Source organism: Chrysochloris asiatica, unplaced genomic scaffold, assembly GCF_000296735.1.
Source record: "Chrysochloris asiatica unplaced genomic scaffold, ChrAsi1.0 scaffold00030, whole genome shotgun sequence".
Lineage (NCBI taxonomy): Eukaryota > Metazoa > Chordata > Mammalia > Afrosoricida > Chrysochloridae > Chrysochloris > Chrysochloris asiatica.
The window spans coordinates 8,496,375-8,520,664 of NW_006408548.1; the positions used below are offsets into that span (position 1 = coordinate 8,496,375).

The following is a 24,290-nucleotide window of genomic DNA, read 5'->3' on the forward strand; positions in this document are numbered from 1 at the left end:
TGCTTTTAAAGATATTGGTAGTGCAGTGGTTAAGCATTCAAAAGCTAACAAAGATCAGTGATTTAAACCCACTAGCCTCTCTGTGGACAAAAGAAATAACAGTCTGCTTTTGTAAAGATTTACAGCTTTGAAAAGCATATGAAGCAGTTCTATTCTGTCCTATAGAGTCAATATTAGCTGAAATTGACTCCGTGGCAATGAGTTTGGTTGGGTGGATACATTAGGCACACTCAGATAAAACAGGATACTTTCCCTATTTTCAAGTCATCGGATTAACAATCTTAGTTTCATTTGTACCCTGAAGTCCCTTCTTGTAATGTCACAATATATTCTTAGATTCCAGGAATTAGGGAATGAGCATCTTTAGTGGACATTATTGTGCTTACAAATGAAGTCCTGGTGGTAGGGTGGTTAAGCAATCACTTGCTAATTGAATGGTCATTGGTTCAAACTCATCAGCTATTCTGCAGAAGAAATATATGGCAATCTGCTTTGGAAACCCTATGGGGAATGCTGTGACTAACTCATAGTTTGGTGTAATTTTTCTTAATTCTGACTCCACCTAGATAGTTACTAATTTATTTATTTAACAAACAACTCTTAGTACTGTCCTGTGCCAGACACTGGGTTAGATACAAGGAACACAAACAGAAAACCACAGTCCTTTTATTCAAAGAACTCATGGACTAATTGTTGAAGGGAGGGGGGAGATAAACATCAAAGCTCTGTCCTAGAAAAATTTCAATCTAATGGGATACATGTGTTTTTTAGATACATGCAGTCTAAAAGAAGACAATAAGAAGTCAGTTTCTTATGAAAGATTGCGCTTTCTGTACTGAAAATAATGACTAAAGTAATAGTTAACTAATTGAGTCATTATTCATAGACTTCAAGGAGGTAAGAAATCAGAGGCAACAGCTAAAAAGATAAACAATGATGGCTTGTTCAGAATTTGCATAACGAGTGTCTCATTCATATTCCTCTTAAAATAGTTTCTTAAAAATTTCAGACTTATTCTAAAATAATTAGTTGATAACTAATGAGTTGTTTGTATGATAGGTTTCTGAGGGTTACTAGGAAAGAGTGGCAAGTATTTAAGATACTATCCATTTATTCCAAAATTGGTTAGAATTTGTTTCTAAATCAATCCTATTAAATGAGATTCTCGATTTGGAAATGTACTAATTACTCAATTATTCAGCACTAGGTTTCCCTGGCTTGTGTCTTAATTGGGCTTAAGCCACTCAACCCTCTTGCCTTTGCTAACAGGACTCATTCGTTCAGACACTAAATGGCTTAACTACTCGTTAGTGATGCTGACAGAAGGCTAATCCCAGCATCAGTTCAGAAATAAAATTTAGGTTTTATTATTTATATTTTATAAGTTTTTAGGCTGATATCCTCAATGCAGAAACTTTGTGCAGATCTGGATGGAACTGCTATTTTAGAAATCACTGATGAAAAAGGCTAATAATTGTGGAGATGCACATAAAAACAGCCTTATCCCTTTTTCCTTATTACTGCTTTAAATATCTAGGTCCTAGAACCAAGTGGCGGTGGTGGTGGTGGTGGTGCCGTGGAGTCAGTTCCGACTCATAGCAACCCTGCATAGGGTTTCCAAGGTTTGTAAATCTTTACATGTGCAGAAAGCCTCATCTTTCTCCTGTGGAACCCCTGGTATTTTCTAACTGTTGACCTTGAGGTTAGCAGTCCAACTCGGACTCCCAACCACTATGCTACCAGAGCTAGATTTTTAAACAAATTCTGTCAGTACTGAATGGTGCTTTAGGCATTACAATAAAAAGGTATGGATAGAACATACTTACCATATTCTATTGATAAAATTAGTACTGATTATACAGATTGCATTGTTTTATTATAATGTTTTTGTTGTTAAGTGCTGTCTAGTTGGTTCCAACTTAAAACAACCCTACAAAGAGTTTTTGAGGCTGCAAATCTTTTTCCCACCAAACAGCTGGTAGCTCGAACCACTGACCTTTTAGTTAGCAGTCCAGTGCTTATCTCACAGAGTCACTGTGCTTCATTATTATAATAAGATTGTGGCATACTCATCAGGCAAGGAGATGCAAAATTATGCCATAGAGAATAAAAGCCATACATAAAAAAATACTCTTTTCTCTGAAGTCTTATTATTTTATGTAGGGTAAAAGAATCAAAAGTACAATGTGAGGGTGGTATAGACACAGTGGTGTTGGGCATCGGAGCTTGGTTTTCAGTGGCAGTCTGGGGAAGAGGGCAGGTGCCATGTCGGGCTGCAAAGGTAGCAAGAAGAAACCCCTGAAACAACCCAAGAAATAGAACAAGGAAATGGATGGGTAAGGTAAGGCTTTGAAGCATGAACAAAAAGAAGAGCAAAAGAAAATCGAAGAGCTAAAAGCAAGGCCGTAGGGAAGCGTCCCTTGGCCACATATGGAATTATGAAATCTGGCAAAAAATAAACTGCTCTTTGTGAGTGACGTGAGGGTGACCCTTGATTCCATTTTTGTTGAAACATTTAAATTCCCTACTAGAACATCTCTTGCCACCTATAGTTAGAATGAAGTGTTGTCTTGGAGCCTATTGTACATTTAGTAATAAACTTTTGTAAAGCAAAAGAACTCATACAATGATCCATGTCTTTAGTCTTATCTTAGCTGTGTGGTCAGGAAACCCAGCCCAGAATTACTGTCAGAAGGATACTTTTTCTGTCTTTGTTATGCCCAGAATTATTCGGTACCACCTGATATTAAATCAACTCATGGGGGGAGAGGGGTGTGTGCAATGTAATAATGGTGCTTAACCAGTTCCGATGGCATAAAATTAAGATCTAGACATTATTTCAATATAAAGTACACAAGGCAATTGGCCATGTCAGAAAACAAAATCCACTATTGTATAGCACGGTCCAAGACGGAGGTGTTGTTTGTTTGTTTGTTTGTTTGTTTTTAATAAACAACAAATACTGCCTAGAGGCTACTTTGAAAAGCATTCTTGGAAAAATGAGGTGTTTCAAAAAGAAAATGGAATCTTTCTAATGAAATCAGTTCCTTACTCTAGAGTACATTTATCCTGTAAGTATATTTAGATAAACAAATGTGAGTTAAAGAGTTTTTATTCAAAAATTAAAACAAGATTTGATGATTTTCCCTAAAAATTTTCCACCAAGTCAGCAGCTTGTTTGTTCACTAGCCTGTGTGCTGCCATCCCTCCCAGCCACCCCCACACCATCAGGAAGTCCATTAAAAGTAAACTATGCAGGTCACTCACTTCATTGAATTGAGCATCAACTCAAAAAGAACACTTACTGAAAACCTACACTGAGCTCAGCACACAGCCCTTGAAGTTATAAAGGTAAAAGTGACCCCAAGTTGGAAGTCCCCTGAATCAAATAAACAAAACCCTTACTCCACTACTGGTTTGTGCTTCTTATCCTGCTCCTACAGAACCCATGCCTACTGAACCTGCTGCTATTTAAATTGCTCTTAGAGGTTCAGGAGAAAAATCAAAGGCTGTGTGGGGTTAAGTAAGGGTATTTGATCTGAACTGTTGTTCAAAACATTTCAACACGCTAATCACTCCACTTGCTCAGCATAAGAAGATTTCCAAATTACCTCAGTCAACCATAGGCATTCACACATGGCGCCTCGTTATCAATGCTACTATCCCACATTTAGCCATAACCCAAACCTCAAGAAGTCCCTTCTCTGTGACCTTAATTTTCTGTCTACACCTCACCTTTACTCTGCTGACGTAATGAATGCTTTTCAGGCTTTAAAATCCTCACTGTTGCCATCCATGGTCCATTTCTTAATGCTCTCTCTTATTCTGAGGTTGGCCCTGCCACTGACAGTATTATGTCCCTATGTCCCGTCATCCTCTCTTACTATATTGTAACCCTGGTTGACCAACTGCTTCCTAGCACCATTGTTTACCCTGCTATGTAATTCATAAGTTCTGCTGTTAAATGAAGAAAAAAACAGTCATGAATATTGTATACTTGGAGTGCTTTAGAGGCACTGCAGATTCATGTGCTGGACTGCAATATCAGTTTGACCTGCAGGTCAGTGGTTCAAACACACCAGCCACGCCTCAGAAATCCTACAAAGGGTCACTATGTGTTGGAACTGATTTGAAGGCACTTAACAACAACAACAATAATATATTTGATCCATGAAAATCACTTTATTACTTATCTAGAGTTACCTTCCTATATGGTCTTCAGTTTTAAGTCAAAAAGTAGTTCCCAAACACAACTTCCAAAGCACCCACTGTAATTTGAAGTAAGTAGAAGTGATGTACTATAAGACACAAAACTCATTCCAGTGATTTCTACTCACCTGAAGATGATCCTCTGCAGCTTCTCATTCATTATTCAGATTAGAAATTTAATCATCTCTGCTTCCTTTCTCCCACATCTAATCAGTTACCAACTCAAACTATGTTTACCTTCACAATACCAACCATTTCTCCATAGAAATTTTGAGAAATGATTGACCAAGTCCATTTGTATAAGACACACAGACTTTTAGAATATATTGAACACGAAGATAGGAAGAACACTAGTGACATTCTAAGGTTTCTTTATCATGAATCAACCACCCCAGTGTTAGATACACAGATATTATTTAGGAAATGTAAGTAGCACTGCAGATGGGAGGCCTTAAACAATACAGAAGGTAGCTTCAAAGTATTGCAAAAATCCTGTAATGAGAAATCTAACCTTAAGGGGGAGCTGCAGTGTTAACAAAACTTGTTATCTAAATGATGTCTACTGTTGTTGGTAAGCTCCATCCAGTAGGTTCCAACTCATATTTACCCTTTCTAGGGTTTCCCATGAGCAGCTGGTGAATTTGAACTGCTCACCTTGCAGTTCAAATTGACTGTAAGATCAAGTGCTTATCCTCCTGAGCCACACCAGGAATCCAAATGATGTTTGGTTGGTGGTAGTTATGTGCTGTGGAGTAGGTTCTGACTCATAGAGACCCTGTACAGGGTTTCCGAAACTGTAAATCTTTACGGGAGCAGAAAGCCTCATCTTTCTCCTGCGAAACAGCTGGTAGTTTTGAACTGCTGACCTTGCGGTTCGCAGCTCGATTCGTAACCACTATGCTACCAGAGCTCCTTAGTTTCCCAAAAATGAAAAAGTCAGAATTGGGCAATGCCTCACTAGAGCAAAATGAAGAAACTGCTTTTCTACCAAACATACACCTTAGTATTTTCTTATTTCCTTTTTCCTGAACTGTAGCAATATTTATGAACATAATATACTTTAGCAAATCAACAAATTGATGAGGAGGAATCCCTGGATGGTATAAATAGTTAGTGCTTTGGGCTGCTAACAGAAAGGCTGGAGGTTCAAGTCCAGCCAGAGGTGCTTCATAAGAAAGACCAGCAGATCTACATCCAAGAAAATCAGCCTTGAGAAATCCTATGGAGCACAGTTCTACACTGACACACACAAAGTCACTACGGCCAAAGTCTACTTGATGACAACTAGTTTACCACTGAGGAATCAAAGGTTTAAGAGTCAGCAACATTTTCCACTGATAAAAATCTTAATTTTTTTTGCTCAGGTATTCAGATTTGAGGATCTTGTCTTTTACTACAAATTTCATTTAAGTACACTGTTCACATTTTACCCTGGGAAAGGTTTTATAGTGAACCAGACATTATTTTTTAATGTTTCATTGTGAATTATGTGATAGTTTACATGGGAGAACATTAGCTTTACATTCATCCTATCATATATCATTTCATTGCCATGTTTACAATCCCTTCCATGCATCATCAACCAACCAAAGGGTACACCCTGCAGGTCTTTTCCCTGGTCGTCCAGACAGTGTTTATTTTATTTAAATTGCTGTCAGGTTATTTATGTTTTTCCTCACATGCTCCCATGAATGCTATTTATATCCACAATCACAAACAGCTCTATTTACATAAACACATACAGTAAAATCACTATGGCAAAATATCAATAAGGCACTTTTTCTTTTTTTTTATTTATTGAAAAGTGTGATTGTTTTAAATGTGTAGTTATTTGTCCAAATTTCTCTTGTTAAAATCATTAAGGTTCCATAATGTGGTGAGTTCCTTAACTCTCCCCTACCTCATGCAGTTCAACTGGGGTTAGAAAAAGTAAGAAATCCTGTCAAAAATGGGTTATTCCATCTTCTTCTGCAATGACTGCTCCACTGATAGGAACATGTGCTAACAGGCAAAAATCTAGTTTGGGAGGAAAGCGTGATTTATTTTTCCACAAACTGGCCTGCATGTTCTGTTCATCAATACATGTCCTTACATGTGGAAGCCTTTTCCGCATGGTGCACTGCTCTGCACTGGGGGCTCTTTGAAAGCAAGCCTTTCAAGCTTATGCCCAAAAGCTCCCTGAAGTGTCTCGGAACTTACCCTTTGCTTTTGCCAGAGGTTTGAAAATGAAACACTTTGGGGCTGCACAACATTGCTGTGCAATTCATTACAGGACAAAGAAATGTCTGGGGTTAGACAAGCAAGCAACTAATGATCCTTCGTTTTGTCCAGAAACATCAGGATCGATATGTAGGACATGCAACATTTATGGAACACTATGTTTTCCTTTCCCTCGAGGGTACGGGGCCTGTACTGGATGATCTCTTTCTCCTGATGCCTACAGCACTGAAATGATTGACACCGTTTAACACACGCCTTCTTGCCTTTTTGAAAAAGTCTGCTCTCCCTGCCAGTAACAAACTAGATGCCTGATCATCATTAACTTCATGTACCCACATATCAGAACTCAAATAATTTGATTTTGGGCATGCATATTGAGCTTCACTGATCCAGGGAACCAAAATTTGAAGAAAAATATTATAAACCAAAGTGTACAGAGCATGCCAAGTTCTGACAGGCTGTAATAGGCAGTCACGATCCATGATGTATTCATTAATACTAGACCTTTTTATGAATAAATAGAAGAAATCCTGAGAGAGAAAGCATGATCCAAATGAAGATATTTACTAAGTTGCCTTCCAACTCATATAATCTGTCAGGAATTGAATTATATTTAATGAGTAAACAGTTTTAGAAGAACTCATATTAAAAGGAAGGCAGCAACATGAATATGGCCAATGTCATAAGTCCTTTCAAATATCTTTAACTGTGGCCCTTTGACACAATGGTAAAGCATTTAGCTGCTAACTGAAAGGCTGTCGGTTCAAACCTACCAAACAGTTCTGTGAGAAACATTTCCATAAAGATTACAGCCCAGAAAACCCCATATCACAGTTGTACCCTGTCTCACAAGTTCATTATGACTCAAAATAGATTGAAGATGCTTAACAACAACAATACGATTTGAGAATTTCAAATTTAGGGTTGAGTAGATTTTTGTGATTTTTCAGTCCTTTTTTGTTTTTTGTAAAGAAATGCACAGTAGATAATTTGAAAAGTCAACGATCATTCTCAGGGAAATAATTTCTCTTAAAAGGAATTGTCATTATCAAGAGTGACAGAATTCAAAATGGCACTATATTTATCCAATGACACACATTTTCTCAGGCTGTCCCTAAATGGAGAAATAAGCAATGTGAATATAGTACCATTTGCTCTGTACTTGCTTACAACAGGGTAAAGATTAAGACTCTAGCATGAGAAGAATGTGACTGATTTTATCAGGTTTTCTTATGACTGTATCAGGTAACTACTAGATAGACCACTGTGGGCCCCTCCTCCACACAATATTAAAGGATTGTATGGAAACCATCAATATGCCACTTTTATAGTCACCAGTTTGGGAATTTAATGACGTCAATTTTGCTATTGCAAAACACAGAGATAGTTTAAATTTATGAAACTATTTTAGTTGCAGGTGAGTCAGTACAATTACTGCTGTTGGTATTGAGTGCCATCACGTCAGCTTCAACTTATGGTGACCCTGCATAGGGTTTCCAAGGAGTGACTGGTGGGTTAGAATTGCCAACCTTGTGGTTACTAGTCTGTTACTTATCCAAGGCATACCTACAGGCAGGGATAAGCTATCCCAAAAATATAGTAAAGTAAGGCAATAAATCACTTTTTAAAAAATAGCAAACTACCAATCTCCTATCAAGACTCATAGTGACTGCTCAGTGTCAGTCTCCAGGGTAGAAAACTACACTGAGATATGAGCATCTAACAATACTATTTCAACCAGCCCCAACAACAAGAATCGATAAACACACACAAAACCAAAAGCCAGCTGCATTGGAATGGCAATCATCTCTCATGATTTGGTAAATGTATCCCAATGAAGATATTTTACTATTGCACTTTCCAAAATAACCAAATCTTGCCTTCTATCTATTTTTTCATTCCACATCAAATTTAAACATCAAAGATTAAATACCTACAGTTAACATTTGAAACACTTACTAAAGTTTATTTAGCATCCAAAATGATGCATAAGTAAGAAAATTCAAATATTGGTAATTTTCAATGCTGTAAATTTAATTCCATTATGCTGAGTTCAAATCTCAGAAGCAGAAAGTTATACCTCATAAGAGCTTTATAACTGAGCACAGTTAATTTGCCTCTTATGCTCCCTCAAGATAAAAGTGGGTGAGAACCTCATAACTAATTCTTGTTATTCACCATGTTTCCATTGGCTGTAGCTATCTATCAGATAGGTTAATATTGCAGATTGATATTCAGGAAGAATGTCCAGACATTAGGGGATGTGTAGTGACTTTCTCTGTCATTAGCTTTAAATTCTACTAGTCAGTTGTATGTTCAGTGGAGAGAAAAAAACAAATACTTTGAAATTAATCAGTCCAAGGAAGATTTCAATTTCTTTTCCAAAAGAGGAAAAAAAAAAAAAAAAAAACTAAAAAAACAGAGACCTGTATTGAAACTTGAATAAACACTAATTTCTACATAATTTCCTTATTCTTCTGTTTCTTACATAATCATACAACCCACCCACTTTGAATACCTTCAATATAAATAGGCAACTGTCAGATAAAAACAGGTTAAGTAAGGGGAAAATCCACTAACAATGCAACTCTTTTATTCAATGATAGGATTGAGCAGAAACTCTTAAATTGCCTGTTTATGTTAAAAGAGAAGGAAAGAAGTATTTCTCCTGAAATGCAAGGGCAGCTTACATGCTGAGATGAAAACTGCTAACTCTTTTCTTAACAACACCATATGTCTCCAATTGGATCATAATGCAGTCAGTTCTCAAGGAAACGGTATTCATGGAAGCTAACCAAACCAAGGAGCAGGCTTCACTGTATATTGACTCATCCATTAACTAGTGATAAGCTCTTTCCAATTTTCCAGATCTTCCAATTGTTTCTCTCAATGGACTTTCTGTTTTCCTGACATTTTCTAAATTCTAAACAAGTCTTAAAAGGAACCCTGACTCAGTCACAAAAACATTCCTCTTTTTTTTTTTTTTCTTTCTCAAGGCCTCTTTTACATAACCTCAATACATTTAAAGGAGTAAAAGTGCCTTACCCTTGAACTCTTTAACTATGGGGTTTAAATTACTGTGTGCTACTGAGTCCATTCCAACTCATAGCAACCCTGCATACAGTTTCCAAGGAACAGCTAGTGGGTTTGAACTGCTGATTTTATGTTTGGCAGTTCAGTGCTTACCTACAGTGCCCTAACAGAACTCCTAATACCAAATATCTTCCCTAAATACTACTGGGAGTTTGGATGGCTCAATGATTAAGCACTTGGTTTCTAACCACAAAGTTCAAATCCATCTAGCTGGTCTTTGAGAAAAAGATGTGTCAATCTACTTGTACAATGATTAAACCCTATAAAATCCTATAGGGAAGCCCTATGCTGTCACATGGGGTCTCAATAACTGGCATTAAACTTGATACTACGTTAACTACAACAAAATAAGCATATACTACTAAAACTATAAGGAGCTCTGGTAGCATAGAGGTTACAAATCAGGCTGCTAATCTCAGGGTCAGCAGTTCTAACCTACCAGCTGCTCCATGGAGAGAGATGAGGCTTTCTGCTCCTGTAAAGATTTACAGCTTCAGAAACCCTGTATAGGGTCGCTATGAGTCAGAACCGACTCCACGGCACATGACAACAATAACACTAAAACAATGCTAATAAAAATTAACAGCAAAGTGAGATATTTCCAGCTTGCTGTTGCTGATGCTGTTAAGTGCCATCTAGTTGGTTCCAAAACATAAAGACCCTGTGTAGGTTTTCTGAGGAATGATTTGTGGATTTGAAGTACAGACTTTTTGTTTAGCAGTTCAGTGTTTATGCTAGAGCACCACACTAGGGCTATACCCTAATAAACATGATATATGTAATTCTACTATGTTGAGTATAATGTTTAATATAAAATTTATTCCATTTTGTGATGCCTGTAAAATGGACATCCAACAAAATGCCCTAGGATAGCCAAAAAAGGATTGGTAATGGCCATTTTGAATCTGACAATCATATGGTTTACTATGCCAGAAACAACAAATTGAGGAGGAATGGTGTCGCATTCATCATCAAAAAGAGTATATCAAGATCTGTCTTGAAGTACAGTATTATCTGTGATAGGCTAATACACATATGCCTACAAGGAAGACCAACTAATACCACTATTTTTCAATTTTACATACCAACCGCTAAAGCCAGTGACGATGAAACTGAAGAATTCTGCCAACTTGGTCAGTCTAAAAGTGATCAAACATGCAACCAAGATGCATCGATAACTGCTGGTGATTGGAATGTGAAAGTTGAAAATACAGAGGAAGGATCAGTAGTTGGAAAATACGGTTCTGGTGATAGACATGATGCTCAATTAGTCTAGATTAGAACTCTACAAACAATCTATGATGAATGGCCACTTTCTGGTTTGGGTTTTATTTTGTTTTCTATAATTTCTAATCTGTCAAAGACTGTTATTTCTAGAATGTAAAATAATGCAATCAGATGTTATGACAATGTCAAATTGCCATTAAAAATTTTCTAAATGCTTACTTACTCTTATATTCTGTACTTTTCTTATCACTGACTGTTAAGAAATAGTTTAGGGACTGGTATTAATCTATGGGCTCCACTAAGAACATCATTATTTAGACATCTTGTAAATTGGAGATAAGGATACCAGTATCGATAACAAGAGTCAATAACTTATTTCACTTCAAATATATTCTTGAGCTGTTCTTTGCTGTGTTTTCTTTCTGTCTCACTTTAGGGAACTAGTAATAGAGGAAAAAAACAAAGAAGATGTCTTATTTAGCACTGGTAAAACAAAAATACCACAGGGGGTGGCATTAACAAATACAAATTTATTTTCTCACAGTTTAAGGGACTATAAGTCAAAATTCAGAGTGCAGACACTAGGGGAAAGCTTTCTTTCCCTTTCAACTCTGAAGGAAGGTTCTTGTCTCTACAATTGCTGCTTCCAGTTTTAGGGGATCTCCATCTGTGTTGGCATCTATTTTAACCCATCTCTGCTTCTCTTGCTTGTTTGTTTAATTACTTTTGTGTTTCAAAAGAGATTGATTTAAGACACACCCTGCACTAACCCTGCTTATTTACATAACAAAGACAACCCATTCCCAAATGGGATATTAACCACAGGCATACTGTTGAGGATTTACCACACATATTTTGGGGGGCTACAATTCAATCCATAACAGAAGAATAACCAAAATGTTCTAGGTCATTTCCATCAAGAGAGACTGACACACAGTATTTAAAAAATATGAACATTTATAAAAGCAATCTTTTTCCCTTCCCAAGACCAACTGTGATGTCAGTCATACCATGCTGATTGTAATAGAAGCAAAATTTAGTATTTAACACTATTTCTTACCTGGGATGCCTGGTGGTGTTTTCAGATATTTTCCATTAAAGTGCTGAATCACCACTTCACATTTCTCAGTAGACTCCATTCTGGAGGTGAACAAAAAGACAAAGAGATTCATTTACTTTTGTGAAGTTGTATACAGCCAAGGGAAAAGGAAAGAAAAGGAAATTAAGAAAGCATGAAAAGGGTTGTTTTAAGAATTTTGATAGAAATATCAAATGTTGCAATGACAACCATGGCAGGAAGGAGAACATCACAAACTCATTGTTACGTTGTTGTTAAGGGGTTCTGAGGAGTGGCTGGTGGGTTTGAACCGACCTTGTGGTCCAGTGCATTATCCTACAGCACCACACTAGGACCATCGTTGCTATAGTAGTTTTTAATCTGTATTGAAAATTGTCCGTGTGGATGGTTCTCTGAGGGATCCTCACCAAAGGTATCACTGAGACATTAGCTCATTTAATCCACATAAATATATTTGGCAATTGGCAGGACTCAGTAAGCTCTGTTGAATGACTGAATTCTTGCTGTTATGGGCTGTAGAGTTGATTTAAACTCATAGTCACCCCATATGACAGTAGGACTGGTACAGGTTTTCTACACTTGTAATCCCCAGATCTTTTTACCATGAAACTGTTGGCTATTTCAAACCAAATGTTGCAAAGGTGCTGGTTAGCAGCTGGATGCCTAACCAATTGTGCCACCAGAGGTCCTTTGCTTGAAAAGAGGACTTTGCTATCATTCTTTATTCTAAAGAGAGCACTGAGGCTTAGAGTAATGAAATGACCTTGTTAATAAGAGGTTGTAATTAGAGGGTGGAGGGATCCAACCTCCTCTCACTACACAAGATAGAAGGAACAGAATCAAACTCATCATTAGCTCAAGACTGATTCCCATGAGGCTGAGGTCAGGCATGTTTCTCCACCTGTCAACCTTCTCCCAAATTAGACACCAATCATTTCTCTCACAGCACTCTTCACTCAGTTGGGGTTGATAATTAATTTCAGTGGCTACACAGAATGGAGACACATACTTTTGGGTTTTATTAGAGAAGTTAACAGGTTACAAATTCAGGATTACAAATGTTCCTAGAACAATTCTTTCAGTCATGTCTGCAAATAAGCCTCTCTCTGTTTCTTGGCTCCTCAGTTACAGGGCCTGTGGCCTCTTTCCTGCTACAGCAATGTTACAAGCTTTTTTTAACTCTGCTGATAGGTCACTTCATTCTACTATAAGCCTTAGCCCAAAGGCACTCAGCTCTAGTTCTTTAAATCAACAAACCTAGCTCCCCAATAAGTACTTGGAGGCACCCCACTGCACAAGTGAGCCAACTGCCTCAAGACACTCAGCTTTATTTGTTCCAAGGTTTGGAGAGCTCACCACTCTATCTGGTACTCTGGCTCTTGTTCTGTTGCTGCTGCTCATCCTTTGTTTCTCCTCTGCTACTTCTCTAGTATCACAGTTAAATAACCCTGCATCAAGAAGGTTCAATGAGCAGGGATCTCAGAGTACAAAGAATGTTTTCTACTCTTACCTCTTCTTCTTTGATAGGAGTGAATCCTCTGCCTTGCTTCAGCGATGGCTCATTTTATATCCACGTTAATCCTGTTAACAATCACTCACAGCTGAATCATTGAATCCTATCAGCATCTTCTCCCAACTTCTCTTACTAAGACTCATCAGGAAAAAAAAAAAAGTTGTTTTGTGGGAGTTACAAGGTGTTGTTATGTGCTGTTGAGTGGGTAAAACAAAACAAAATACTGCCCAGTCCTGTACTGTCTTCAAAATTATGTTTGAACTTGTTGTTGTAGCCACTATATCAATCTATCTCATTGACACTCCTCCTTCTTTTCTGCTAACTCTCTATCAAACATGAGACCTTCTGCAAGGGCTGGTCCTTCTGAAAACATGCCCAAAGGACGTGTGCTGAAGTCTCATCATCCTCCCTTCTAAGGAATATCTGGCTGGACTTCTTCCAACATGGATTTCCTTGTTCGGGTAATCCATGGTACTTTCATTTTTCATCACCAATGCCACAATTCAGATGCATCAATTTTTCTCAGGTCTTCCTTATTCGTTGTCCAGCTTTCACATACATATGAGTTAATTGACTTGGATCAGGTACACCTGAGTCCTCGAGGTGTCTTTTATTTATCTTCTTTAGCATTTTAAAGTGCAACAAATTTGCCTAATACCATATGTCATTTGATTTCTTGAACACTGTTTGTGGTTTCAAGTAAATGAAATCCAACTAAAATGTATTATTATTTGATCTCCATCAGCAAATGCTTCAAGTCCTCTTTGCTTACAACAAGCAAAGTATGTCATCTATGTATTGCAGGTTGTTAACAAGTCTTCCTTCAATCTTGATGCTGAATTCTTTTTCATATATTCGGGCTTCTGAGATTACAGGGAGATGGAGGGCACCTGAGTACAGCTATTTTAAGACCACCACCCCAACTCTCTTAAATGTCTATTTTCCTTAAGTTTCAATTTCCAGTTTTGGCCAGTTAGCCCCTTCTAAATTCCACCCCCCAGGTAAGATGGCACAAAAGCCCATTTCCTCCACTGCTAGCCCCTTTTAAGCTCCACCCTCTCCTAAGGCCCTCATAAAAACCCTCAGCCTATGCGGAAAGATGTTTCTGGCTCTGGTCAGCAAGCCCCTCCCAGGTGTGTCTTGAATAAATCTGTACCTGTTGCTGAGCCAGGCTCTCCGTCTCTTTTCTCCGTTGATTAACAGTCACTACAAGTTGGAACTGACTTGATGGCCCTTAACCACAATGACAACATGCAGAATGAGTAAATATAGTGAACAGACAATCTGATACACGCACCTTTACTGATTTTAAACGATGCAGTATTCCCTTGTTTTCAACCTATATGCAGATTCTTGAATGAATGCCTCTTATTCTATGCACAGATTCCAAATAAGCACAATTAAGCGCTCTGGAATTCCCACTCTTTGCAATGGTTTCTATAATTTGATATTATCTATGCAGTCAAATATCTTTGCATAGTCAAATAAAATATAGGTAAACATCTTTCCAGTATTCTCTGCTTTTAGCCAAGATCCAAGTACTATTAGCAATGGTATCTTTTGTTCTACATCCTCTTCTTGATCCTGCTTGAGTTTCTGGCAGTACCCTGTTGATATACTGCTGTAACCTTTTAAAGTTATCTTTAGTAGCACTTTACTTGCATGTGAAAATGGTATTGATCACACATTTCCGCATTATTGAATCGCCTTTTTTCGGAATGGGCACAAATATGGATCTCCTCCATTTGGTTGACATAGAAAATTTCTTGGCATAGAAAAATGAGCGCTTTCAGCACTGCATTCCTTTATTGAAATATCTCAACTGTTATTCCGTCATTATTGGAACTTTGTTTTTTGCCAATGCCTTTAGTGCAACTAGGGCTTTTTCCTTCAATACCATCGCTTCTTGATTACATACTACCTCCTGAAATGACTGAACATCAACCAATTCTTTTTGGTACAGTGACTCTGTGCAGTCCTTCCATTTTCTTTTGATGCTTCCTTGCATCAACCAGTGGTTTGCCCACAGAATCTTTCAGTATCGAAACTTGAAATTTGAAGTTTTTCTTCAGTTCTTTTAGCTTGACGAATGTCTAGCATGCTCTTCCCTTTTAGTTTACTAATGCCATGTCATTGTATATTATATTATAATACATTACTTTGTCTACTCAAACCACCATTTGAATTCATTTGTTAAGCTCTTTTACTTCACTATTTCTTCCAGTCACTTTAGCTACTCAATGTTCAAGAGCAAGCTTCTGAGTCCCTTATTACATCTGTTTTGGTCTTTTCATTCCTTCCTGTGTTTTTAATGATCATTTGATTTCTTCAACTATGATACTTTTGATGTCATCCCCTAACTCTTATCTTCATACAATCTATTAAATATATTCTTGTCATGGTCTCTAACTAGAAGTGGTGCTGGTGATAGTTATATGCTGCCAAGTCAATTCTGACTCATACAGGCTATAAACCTTTATAGGAGCAGAAAGCATAATCTTTCTTAGGTAAAAATCTTTAATTTCTTTATCTTTGAAATCTGGTAGCTTAGTGGTTAGGAATCAGGCTGCGAACCTCAAGGTCAACAGTTCGAAACTATCAGCAGTTCCACGGGAGAAAGAGGAGGATTTCCACTCCTATAAAGATTTACAGCTTCAGAAACCCTGTACAGGGTCACTATGGGTTGGAACTGACTCAATGACACTTAACAACAACATTTAAATTTTAATCATAGTTGAATTAATGGATCTTCCTTGTACGCATATATTGAACATTATCCTATCATTGAGAGTATGGTACTTCAGGATAGATCTTGAAATGTTCTTTTTGACAAGGAATGTGATATCATTGCCAGCATAGTAGACCATATGATTGTCTGACTCAAAATGGCCAAGACCAGTACATTTCAGCTAATATCTAGGATATCTATTTTCAAGGGTTTCCTTTCATTTTTGGAAACCAACATGCAGTTTTCCTAGATTCAAACTTTGTAAAGTCCACATTACAATTAGTAATAGAAATTTGTAGCAGGGGTTACTTAAGTAAAGCCACTTTAGTAAATGAATGTCTTGTCCAGGTCATTAGGTCGACTCTACTTTGAGCAGACAGCACTTATCCAATTTTATTTTCAGTGTCTTCCAACCCAAGAGGCTCATCTTCCTGTAATATATAAGACAAAATCTTGTGCTTGTATTCATAAGATATTTATTGGCCAGTTTCTTCAGAAGTACATCACCAGGTTCTTCTTTTCAGTCTGCCTTCGTCTGGAGGCTCCACTGAAACCTGTCCCCCATGGGTGACCTTTCGGGCATTTGAAAAACTATTGTCTAGATTCCAGTATCATAGCATATGCTTGCCATCACAGTATGGCAAACTGACAAGAAGTGGAAAATTGGGTGGGAAAGATAAAAAATCAGGGGTTGATTTTGATTAAAGGAATCAAGTCTCTTAAATAAAGAAAAAATAATTCTATGAAACATCACACGTATGCTTGAAAAAATGTGTGTGGAATGTGTGAAATTTTTCTGAACGGCAAAGCATGATTTTGGATTTTCTGTTATGTTATTAATATGCATTTTCTTGGAATGCATTTACAAGTTGTAAAGCTTCCCTACATCTAAACTTTATGTGTGTTTTCAAACCATATTACATTCATGAGTGTTGCGGACCGTGTTAAGACTGGTCAGAGGTTCGAGGCCCTATAGGCCCGAGTGTAACAAATGAGGCCACTGGCAGTTAATGGCAAGTTGTTTTTCATCTTAATATTATTACATGTATTAATTTAATACACAGAGTTCTTAATAATCCACAGATAAATGTGATATTTTCCTAAAGCCTAAGACTAAAAGTTGCAAGGTCAAGCCTTCCTCCAAAAGGATTAACTAAAAATATCTTAGCTACTTCTTGGTTCTTTGTTCTATAGACAAAAAACCCATCCTCCCTAATCCTTTTCCAGGTGCAGCCCATTCACCTGGGCTTCTCTAGTCCTCCTGCAGACCTGGCTCAGGAAGCTGAAGCAGCAGGACTCCGCCCAGACTTTTGTCCTTATCTCTCACCTTCTCCCACCTGAGTTCAGGGACTATAGATATGTTAATTGGGCCTGAGAATCCAAGTTGCTGGCCTGGGATTCGAACCAGTGAAGTACGATGTAAAGTTACCTGAATGTCTGGAAAAGTACTGATGCTAGCTGTACCTTGCCTAAGTCCCTCCCAGCTTGGTGTGAAGCTCCTCCCCTAAATAAAGCAGAGGCCCGGGCCTCCCCAGGTGTGCATTACGGGTTGGAAGGCATGCAGTAAAGATTGCAGGGCAGTGAGTTGCTGCCTGCAGAGGCCACGATGCCTGTAGTCCCAAGCCTGCCCACCAGTGATGTATCCACCCTGGCTTTGGGGTGCCTCATTGTCTCCCTTCTTCTGTTTGTCTGTGTATTCTTTCGCTATCCCTATCACCGCTGGATCTCCCCTTCTTGTGAACCAAACACTCGTGAACCGAACCCCTATGTGGAGGCAGGTCCCCGATACATGAGGAAACTAGTTAAAGGAAAAATATGTTAACAAATGCCAAATAAGTTATAATTTATTATAGCTATATATATAGGCTATCAAAAGTAGATGGAATCCCAGGAGCCAGGGAGACTTTAGGTAGGCTCAGAAGACAGGGGAAGCCTCGTGAGAACAAATTTGGGAAGGGCTGGCAGCACAGATGAGAGAGTCTGTGTCTTCTGTACAATGGGGCATGGAGCAGGTGACTATGGATGCAATGGAAGACTTATTGGGGAAACTCTTGGAAATAAACTGACACATAGGTTAAGGAATCTGAATTATCAGGTAAGGAAATTTGAAGGTGGTATCAGGTACAGGTTCCACTTAAGGAATACTGGTGGCACGATTTTTAACTGTGTGCCTGACTGCTAACCAAAAGGCTGGCAGTTCAAACTCACTTTATTGTCAGGAGAAAACCTGGCAATCTGGACCCCTAAAGATTGTAGTTCTTAAGAGTCATCGAATTGGTTCCAACTCATAGCGATCCGCTACAGGATTTTCAAAGAGCAGCTAGTGAATTTGAATTGCTGACCTTGTGACTTAAACCAACCTTGCAGTCCAGTGCTGTATCTTACAGTGTCACACTAAATTTATGTTGCTGTTGCTGTTAAGTGCCATGGAGTTGGCTCTGAACCAAAGTGATCCTATATAGGGTTTCTGAGGAGCGGCTGGTGAGCTTGAACAGCTGACCTTGTGGTTCAAACTGACCTTGTAGTCCAGAGCATTAACCCACAGTGCCACATCAGGTTTAAGCCTAGAAAATTCTATGGGGCAGTTGTACTCTCTCACATAGGGCCATTATGAGTCAGCCTCAACTCAACAGAATACAAAAACAACAAATTAATTTCTGACTCTAATTTTTAAAAACTATTTTTTCTCAGGTGGACATTTCTATGAGGCATCAAATGGTTCCACACTTTCAATATTGATACAAATGACAAGTCTCTATCTTCCAAGCAGAATCAACTTCATAGGCATGAGATGTGCACAGTTACACAGAGCCCTGAGCTTAGAAAACCCCCACACTGGTTTATATAAACCAGTGTTGTCATCATCATAAAATTCTTAGTATTTAACAAGGAGTCCCACATTTTCATCTTTCTCGGCACTCACTAATCATGTAAATGATCTTGCTATGGTGGTAACTAGTTAGATAGGAATAGAATTGTTGTTGTTGTTGTGTGCCGTGGAGTCGGTTCCAACTCATAGCAACCCTGCACAGGGTTTCCGAGGCTGTTAATCTTTACGGGAGCAGAACGCCTCATCTTTCTCCCGCGGAGCAGCTGGTAGTTTCGAACTGCTGACCTTGCGGTTCGCAGCCCGATTCGTAACCAAGGAATAGAGTAGCATTCTTTTTATCCATAGGCAAACTGGATCCACAGAATGTTTACGCTGAAGAAAATTTTAAAAGAATCACTTTTTGGTATAAATTGGGGGAGGAGTATTCTATGATGTGATATGTGATAAATAAAAGTAAAAAAAAACAAAGGAAGCATTTTTTGTATTCACTACTTAATCCCAAATTCCTCCAAGTAGAAGATATTTGTATTAGAAAGGCAAGAATCTTTCCATAGCCCAAATATTTTAGAGTACCTAAATACAATTTTCAAAAATTTCATGTTTTATTTTCAGTAGAACCTTTTACAGTAGGTCTTCCAAGTCATTTTTTTTTTTTTTCCCCAGATAGGAAACTTCCATTTTAAGAAACAAAAGAATTCTAATTCTGATCTTTCTTTCTTCCAATCAGGACTATTTATCCATTGTCTCTTTGGGAAAATAACCTTCCCTCCTAGCAGAGACATGAATGGGAGAGGAGATGTAAGCCCTTAATTACTACAGATGTTACTTTATGGAATTTTTATTCCAGGAGAGCTACAGAATGAAAAGCTTATTCCCCAGACCCCCTTCCCAGCTCGACCTCTCTCTGGGTACTCATCTAGATAAAAGGCAGTTTAGAATCTGAAGTGTGCTTGCAAGTGGCCTACAAATCAAATCCTTTCTCTTTGTATTAAAATGAAATCGAATTTACAATGAAAACTAAAACTAGATAGGGGTTAGTTTCTTGCGGAGAGGACTGTGTATATGTGTGTGTGTATGTGTGAGTCTTGATCCTACATAATGTATTTTAGAGAAGACAGGGGAAACTAAATAAGAGAATCATGTGGCTCCAACCCTCTCTCCCCACCTCAAATATTTTCCCAGGTTTGAAAGCCTCAAGTCATCCCACCTGGATTCTAAGTATGATCATTTTAGTACTATTTCACAGCCATATCAAGCCAAATGGGGGCTGTTTCTATGAACACAAAGACAGCAGCTTAGATTGTTCACTTTGGCTTCATTCAGATTTAACTAAGTGAATGTCTGCAGTGAGCCTTTAGAGACTCTCGTCTCTGAAAGAATAAATGCAATAAAAGTCTGTTTTCTGTAGCTGCCGGCGTTTAGTGTCAAACCATGTTACGCTGCACCACCCAGCAGTGACAATTTCATTTTAATACACGGGGCACATTTTAACAAGGCAAAGCAACCCAGCAAAGAAGACGATATAGGAACTGCCAAAGGGGAAAGACTCTGCTCCTTGTGCATTTTATGTAGGAACAGAATAAAAGTGAGACCTACAGAGTTCTGGGAGCAAAGGGATGAGCTTTGAATAGCCACGTTAGCAAAATGTGCCCATTTTCTTCTCAAGTTTCACAATTAACTGCACTGAAATGCCAGCTCAAACTATCTGAAATCTGGCACACGCTTCAGTTGAAACTGACACTAGCATTATCAAGCTGGTCTGAAAAGACATATGCCAGACAAAACTGTCGTTACATGTCCCTTTCAGAATCACTGAATCACTACAACTGCATCTATTCTTCCTCAGTAGTACCTGAACCCCCTTGCACCAGGCCAACCATTCACCCAACAATACGTTAATTAGGTTCTTAAGAGCTCCAATCATCGCATAAAGCTTCAGGGTTTTCTGTTTAAATATAAACACACATTAAGAGGGCCAGTTTGACATTCTTTCTTGTCCCAGTGCCTAGGAATCTGGCTCCAAGTCATTCAAAATGCACTACAAAATTGTGTGTGTGGGTGGGTGGGGGGTTGTTTTGTGTTTTAAACAAGTGCTACTAATAGGGATTAGGTTCATAACCATGACAATTCCCACAAGCAAATTACATCTGATGAGAGCCTGATCCAATATCAGTAAAATGTTCTGGGGCAGATTTAATAGGTTGGAAACGTCTTTTCAATGCACGTTTTTTTTTTGTTTTTTTTTTTTTTTTTTCCCCTAAAGGTTTTTATTGTGGATTGAGTGAAAGTTTACAGGGCAGATCATCAGTTTTACAATTCAATAAATCTTACACCTTGTTTCATTACAATGATTATAATCCCCTCCATGTATCATCAGTTAACAGTATTTCTCTCTATTCACTTTAGCTCTTTTTTTTTTTATCCTAACACTCAGGCATATATAATAATTTACACCACCAAAGGGCATCTTCTTTAAGTCACCCTCCTGGCCGCCATCTTTTAGTCCCTCTCTTCCCATGAATCTAGAGTTCTCAGATACTCCCTCTCTCCATGTCCCCATCTCTGCCTCCATCACTGCTTCTCTATGGTCCTTTGTTTCTGGACTGTAAGATTAACTGAACAGGAAAAGGTCACTGCCCTCTCCAGCCCAGGAGGCAAGCTAAATTGCTAATCAGGTCACCATAAGAGACCAATCCACCTGGTTTTCCCCCTGCCCTCAAACAGGTTATGAAGCCTGGTCCTTCCCCGGACTCTGACCCCATATAGGACCGTGTTGCCCTCCATTCCGGGGCGGGGCTCAGAATCTGAAGAAATTAGCTCCTCTGAGTCAGCCGGCTTAATAAAATCTGAAACTCTGCTTCATCTATCTGCGCAGCCTCGATTTCTTTGATCACGAATCTAAAACTGCTGTAACATTTGGTTCCCTGACTGGGAAAACGACCACACTGGCCCCTTGAGCCACCAGATTAGAGTTGGGGAGTGACTAATGGCGGGATCCCCTCTGCGGATGAGACGGTGCGCCACCACCAAATTTGACAGTCCTTCGTAGTGTAGTGGTTACGAATCGGGGCTGTGAACCACAGTATCAGCAGTTCGAAACTACCAGCTGTTCCTTTTGAGAAAGATAAGACTTTCTGCTCCCGTAAAGATTTACAGCCTTGGAAACCCTGTACAGGGTGGCTATGAGTCAGAACCAACTCCACAGCACATAACCACCACACCACCTTCTCCTCCTCCTCCTCCTCCTCCTCCTCCTCCTCCTCTAAGGGTGCTCTGGTAGTGTAGTGGTTACGAATTGGGCTGTGAACCTAAAGGTCAGCAGTTCAAAACTACCAGCTGTTCCACAGGAGAAAGATGAGGCTTTCTGCTCCCATAAAGATTTACAGCCTCGGAAACCCTGTACAGGGTCACTATGGGTCGGAACCCACTCGACGGCACTTAACAACAATCTCCTCCTCCAAGTGGGGGCAGCCAGCCACCACACCCACCTCTCCCCACCAGAGAAACCAGCCAAGACTTCTGGAACAGGTATGCCCCAGGCCACAGGTCAAACCCAGTCAGGCCTGTCCCTAAGGGACAGAAGTGGAAAGCTGATCCCCTTCCAAGGTCTCACCTAGAGACCTCAGTAAGGAACTCCCCAAAAGGGGTGTGTGTGTGTGTAGAACTGCCATAAGCTCTGTGTGACAGGTTGCATGCCGGTGTGCATGTAACCAAAGCGCAGCTTGTCACATCCGGTCTGTACAGTTCCATGGCTCCAGCTTCTGAATCTGAGTGGGCCCTAGGTCACTACATACACTTAAGTACAATGGGAATTCTCATGGTGAGCCCGCAGCCTTGGGATGTATATTGACAGATTTTTAAAAAAATAAAAAGGGGGGAATGGGAATTATGATTACCGAAAGTTTGTAAGCTGGCCTTTGGCCTATATGTGATTGGATTCATTAGAACTTTCAGGAGGTATCTTGAGCCAGAACTTGAGCTGAGACATTTGCATTTGAAAAGATATGCATGCCCACCCAGAAATGTTGAAGATTTGCGAGTTTAAAAAAAAAACAAAAAAACATGACAAGGGGCAAAGTCTGGATCTGTCTGTTGAATCTTTTCTTGGGTGGTCTTCAGCCCTGTGCACTCACCTCTGCCTTCACTTTGAGATCCCCTTTTGCTTTATTCTGGGTACACACATCAGGGCATGGTTGTTGTTGTGTACCCTGGAGTCTGGAGTCTGTTCATACCCATAGCGACCCTGTACTGGGTTTTCGAGGCTGTAAATCTTTATGGGAGCAGAAAGCCTCATCTTTCTCCCACAGAACAGCTGGTAGTTTCCCAACTGCTGACCCTGAGATACAGCAGCCTGACTTGTAACCACTAAGCTACCAGAGCTCCTTAAGGGCATGGTAGACAGGGAGTAATTTCCTAAAAGTGCCCTGTCTGTTTAGTGAATCTCATATGGCTTAAGGAGATGTCTTGGTCCTCGCAGAGTGGACTACTGGTTCAAAACTCTCCAAAGCTAAGAGACGTTTGAAAATTTCCGTGAGAGAAGCAGCAAAGTCTGGATCTGTCTGTTGAATGTTTTCTTGGGAGTCTTTGGCCCTGTGTCTCCCGCATTCACCTCTGCCTTTATTTTGAGATCCCCTTTTGCTTTATTCTGGGTGCACACATCCAGACATGGTAGATCCCCTTTTGATTTATTCTGAGTGAGCACATCAGGCCATGGTAGACAGGAAGTACTTTCCTAAAAATGCCCCTCCTGTTAAGATTAACCTCTGTATCTAAAATAAAATATAGGCCTCAATCTGAAAGAAAAGCGCTGTAAAGCGTAATTCTAACTGGTTTCTATATGGGTACCTTCCTATGGCATCAAAGGAAATGGTGTTTTACTGTAATACAGCTTGGCCAATGTACGATCTAGATGATGGAGAAAATAACCTTTGAATGGATCCATAAAATTATTATACCATTTTAAAGCTTGAATTATTAAACCACTGTCAGATTGTCTATATGTTTGTAAAATTACCATGTTTTTGTCCTGTATTTATGTTTAAGAAACTGAAAACAACCTGAAATTCCAAAAATATGTAAGTTATAACGTGTATCTGTACTATAATGCACTTACACTGCTAATATGAAAGCCAGGCAGAGGAAAAATGAATACAGATGAATATTAGGTAAAGCAGTTCTAAGCAGGCCTGTACGTGAATATACAAAGAGATATAAATGATTACTTTTTGTGAAATACAGCTTTTGATTGTAACCTTGTCTTACAACTGTTGCAGACCGTGTAAGACTAGTCAGAGGTTCGAGGCCCTCTAAGGCTGAGTGTTACAAATGAGGCCACTGGCAGTTAATGGAAAATTGCTTTCATCTTAATATTCAGGTATATATATTAGATTAA

At 39.0% G+C, this 24,290-nt stretch overlaps 1 protein-coding gene across 9 annotated transcripts in view; it reads right to left on the reverse strand.

Moving 5' to 3' along the window:
* RBMS3 (RNA binding motif, single stranded interacting protein 3) overlaps positions 1–24,290 on the reverse strand; it is a 1,190,010-nt gene that overhangs the window by 386,262 nt on the left and 779,458 nt on the right. For all 9 annotated transcript variants that reach the window (XM_006851603.1, XM_006851596.1, XM_006851600.1 and 6 more), the window contains exon 6: positions 11,810–11,889. In XM_006851603.1, the coding sequence (XP_006851665.1) occupies positions 11,810–11,889 (80 nt within the window). The remainder of the gene's footprint in view (positions 1–11,809; positions 11,890–24,290) is intronic.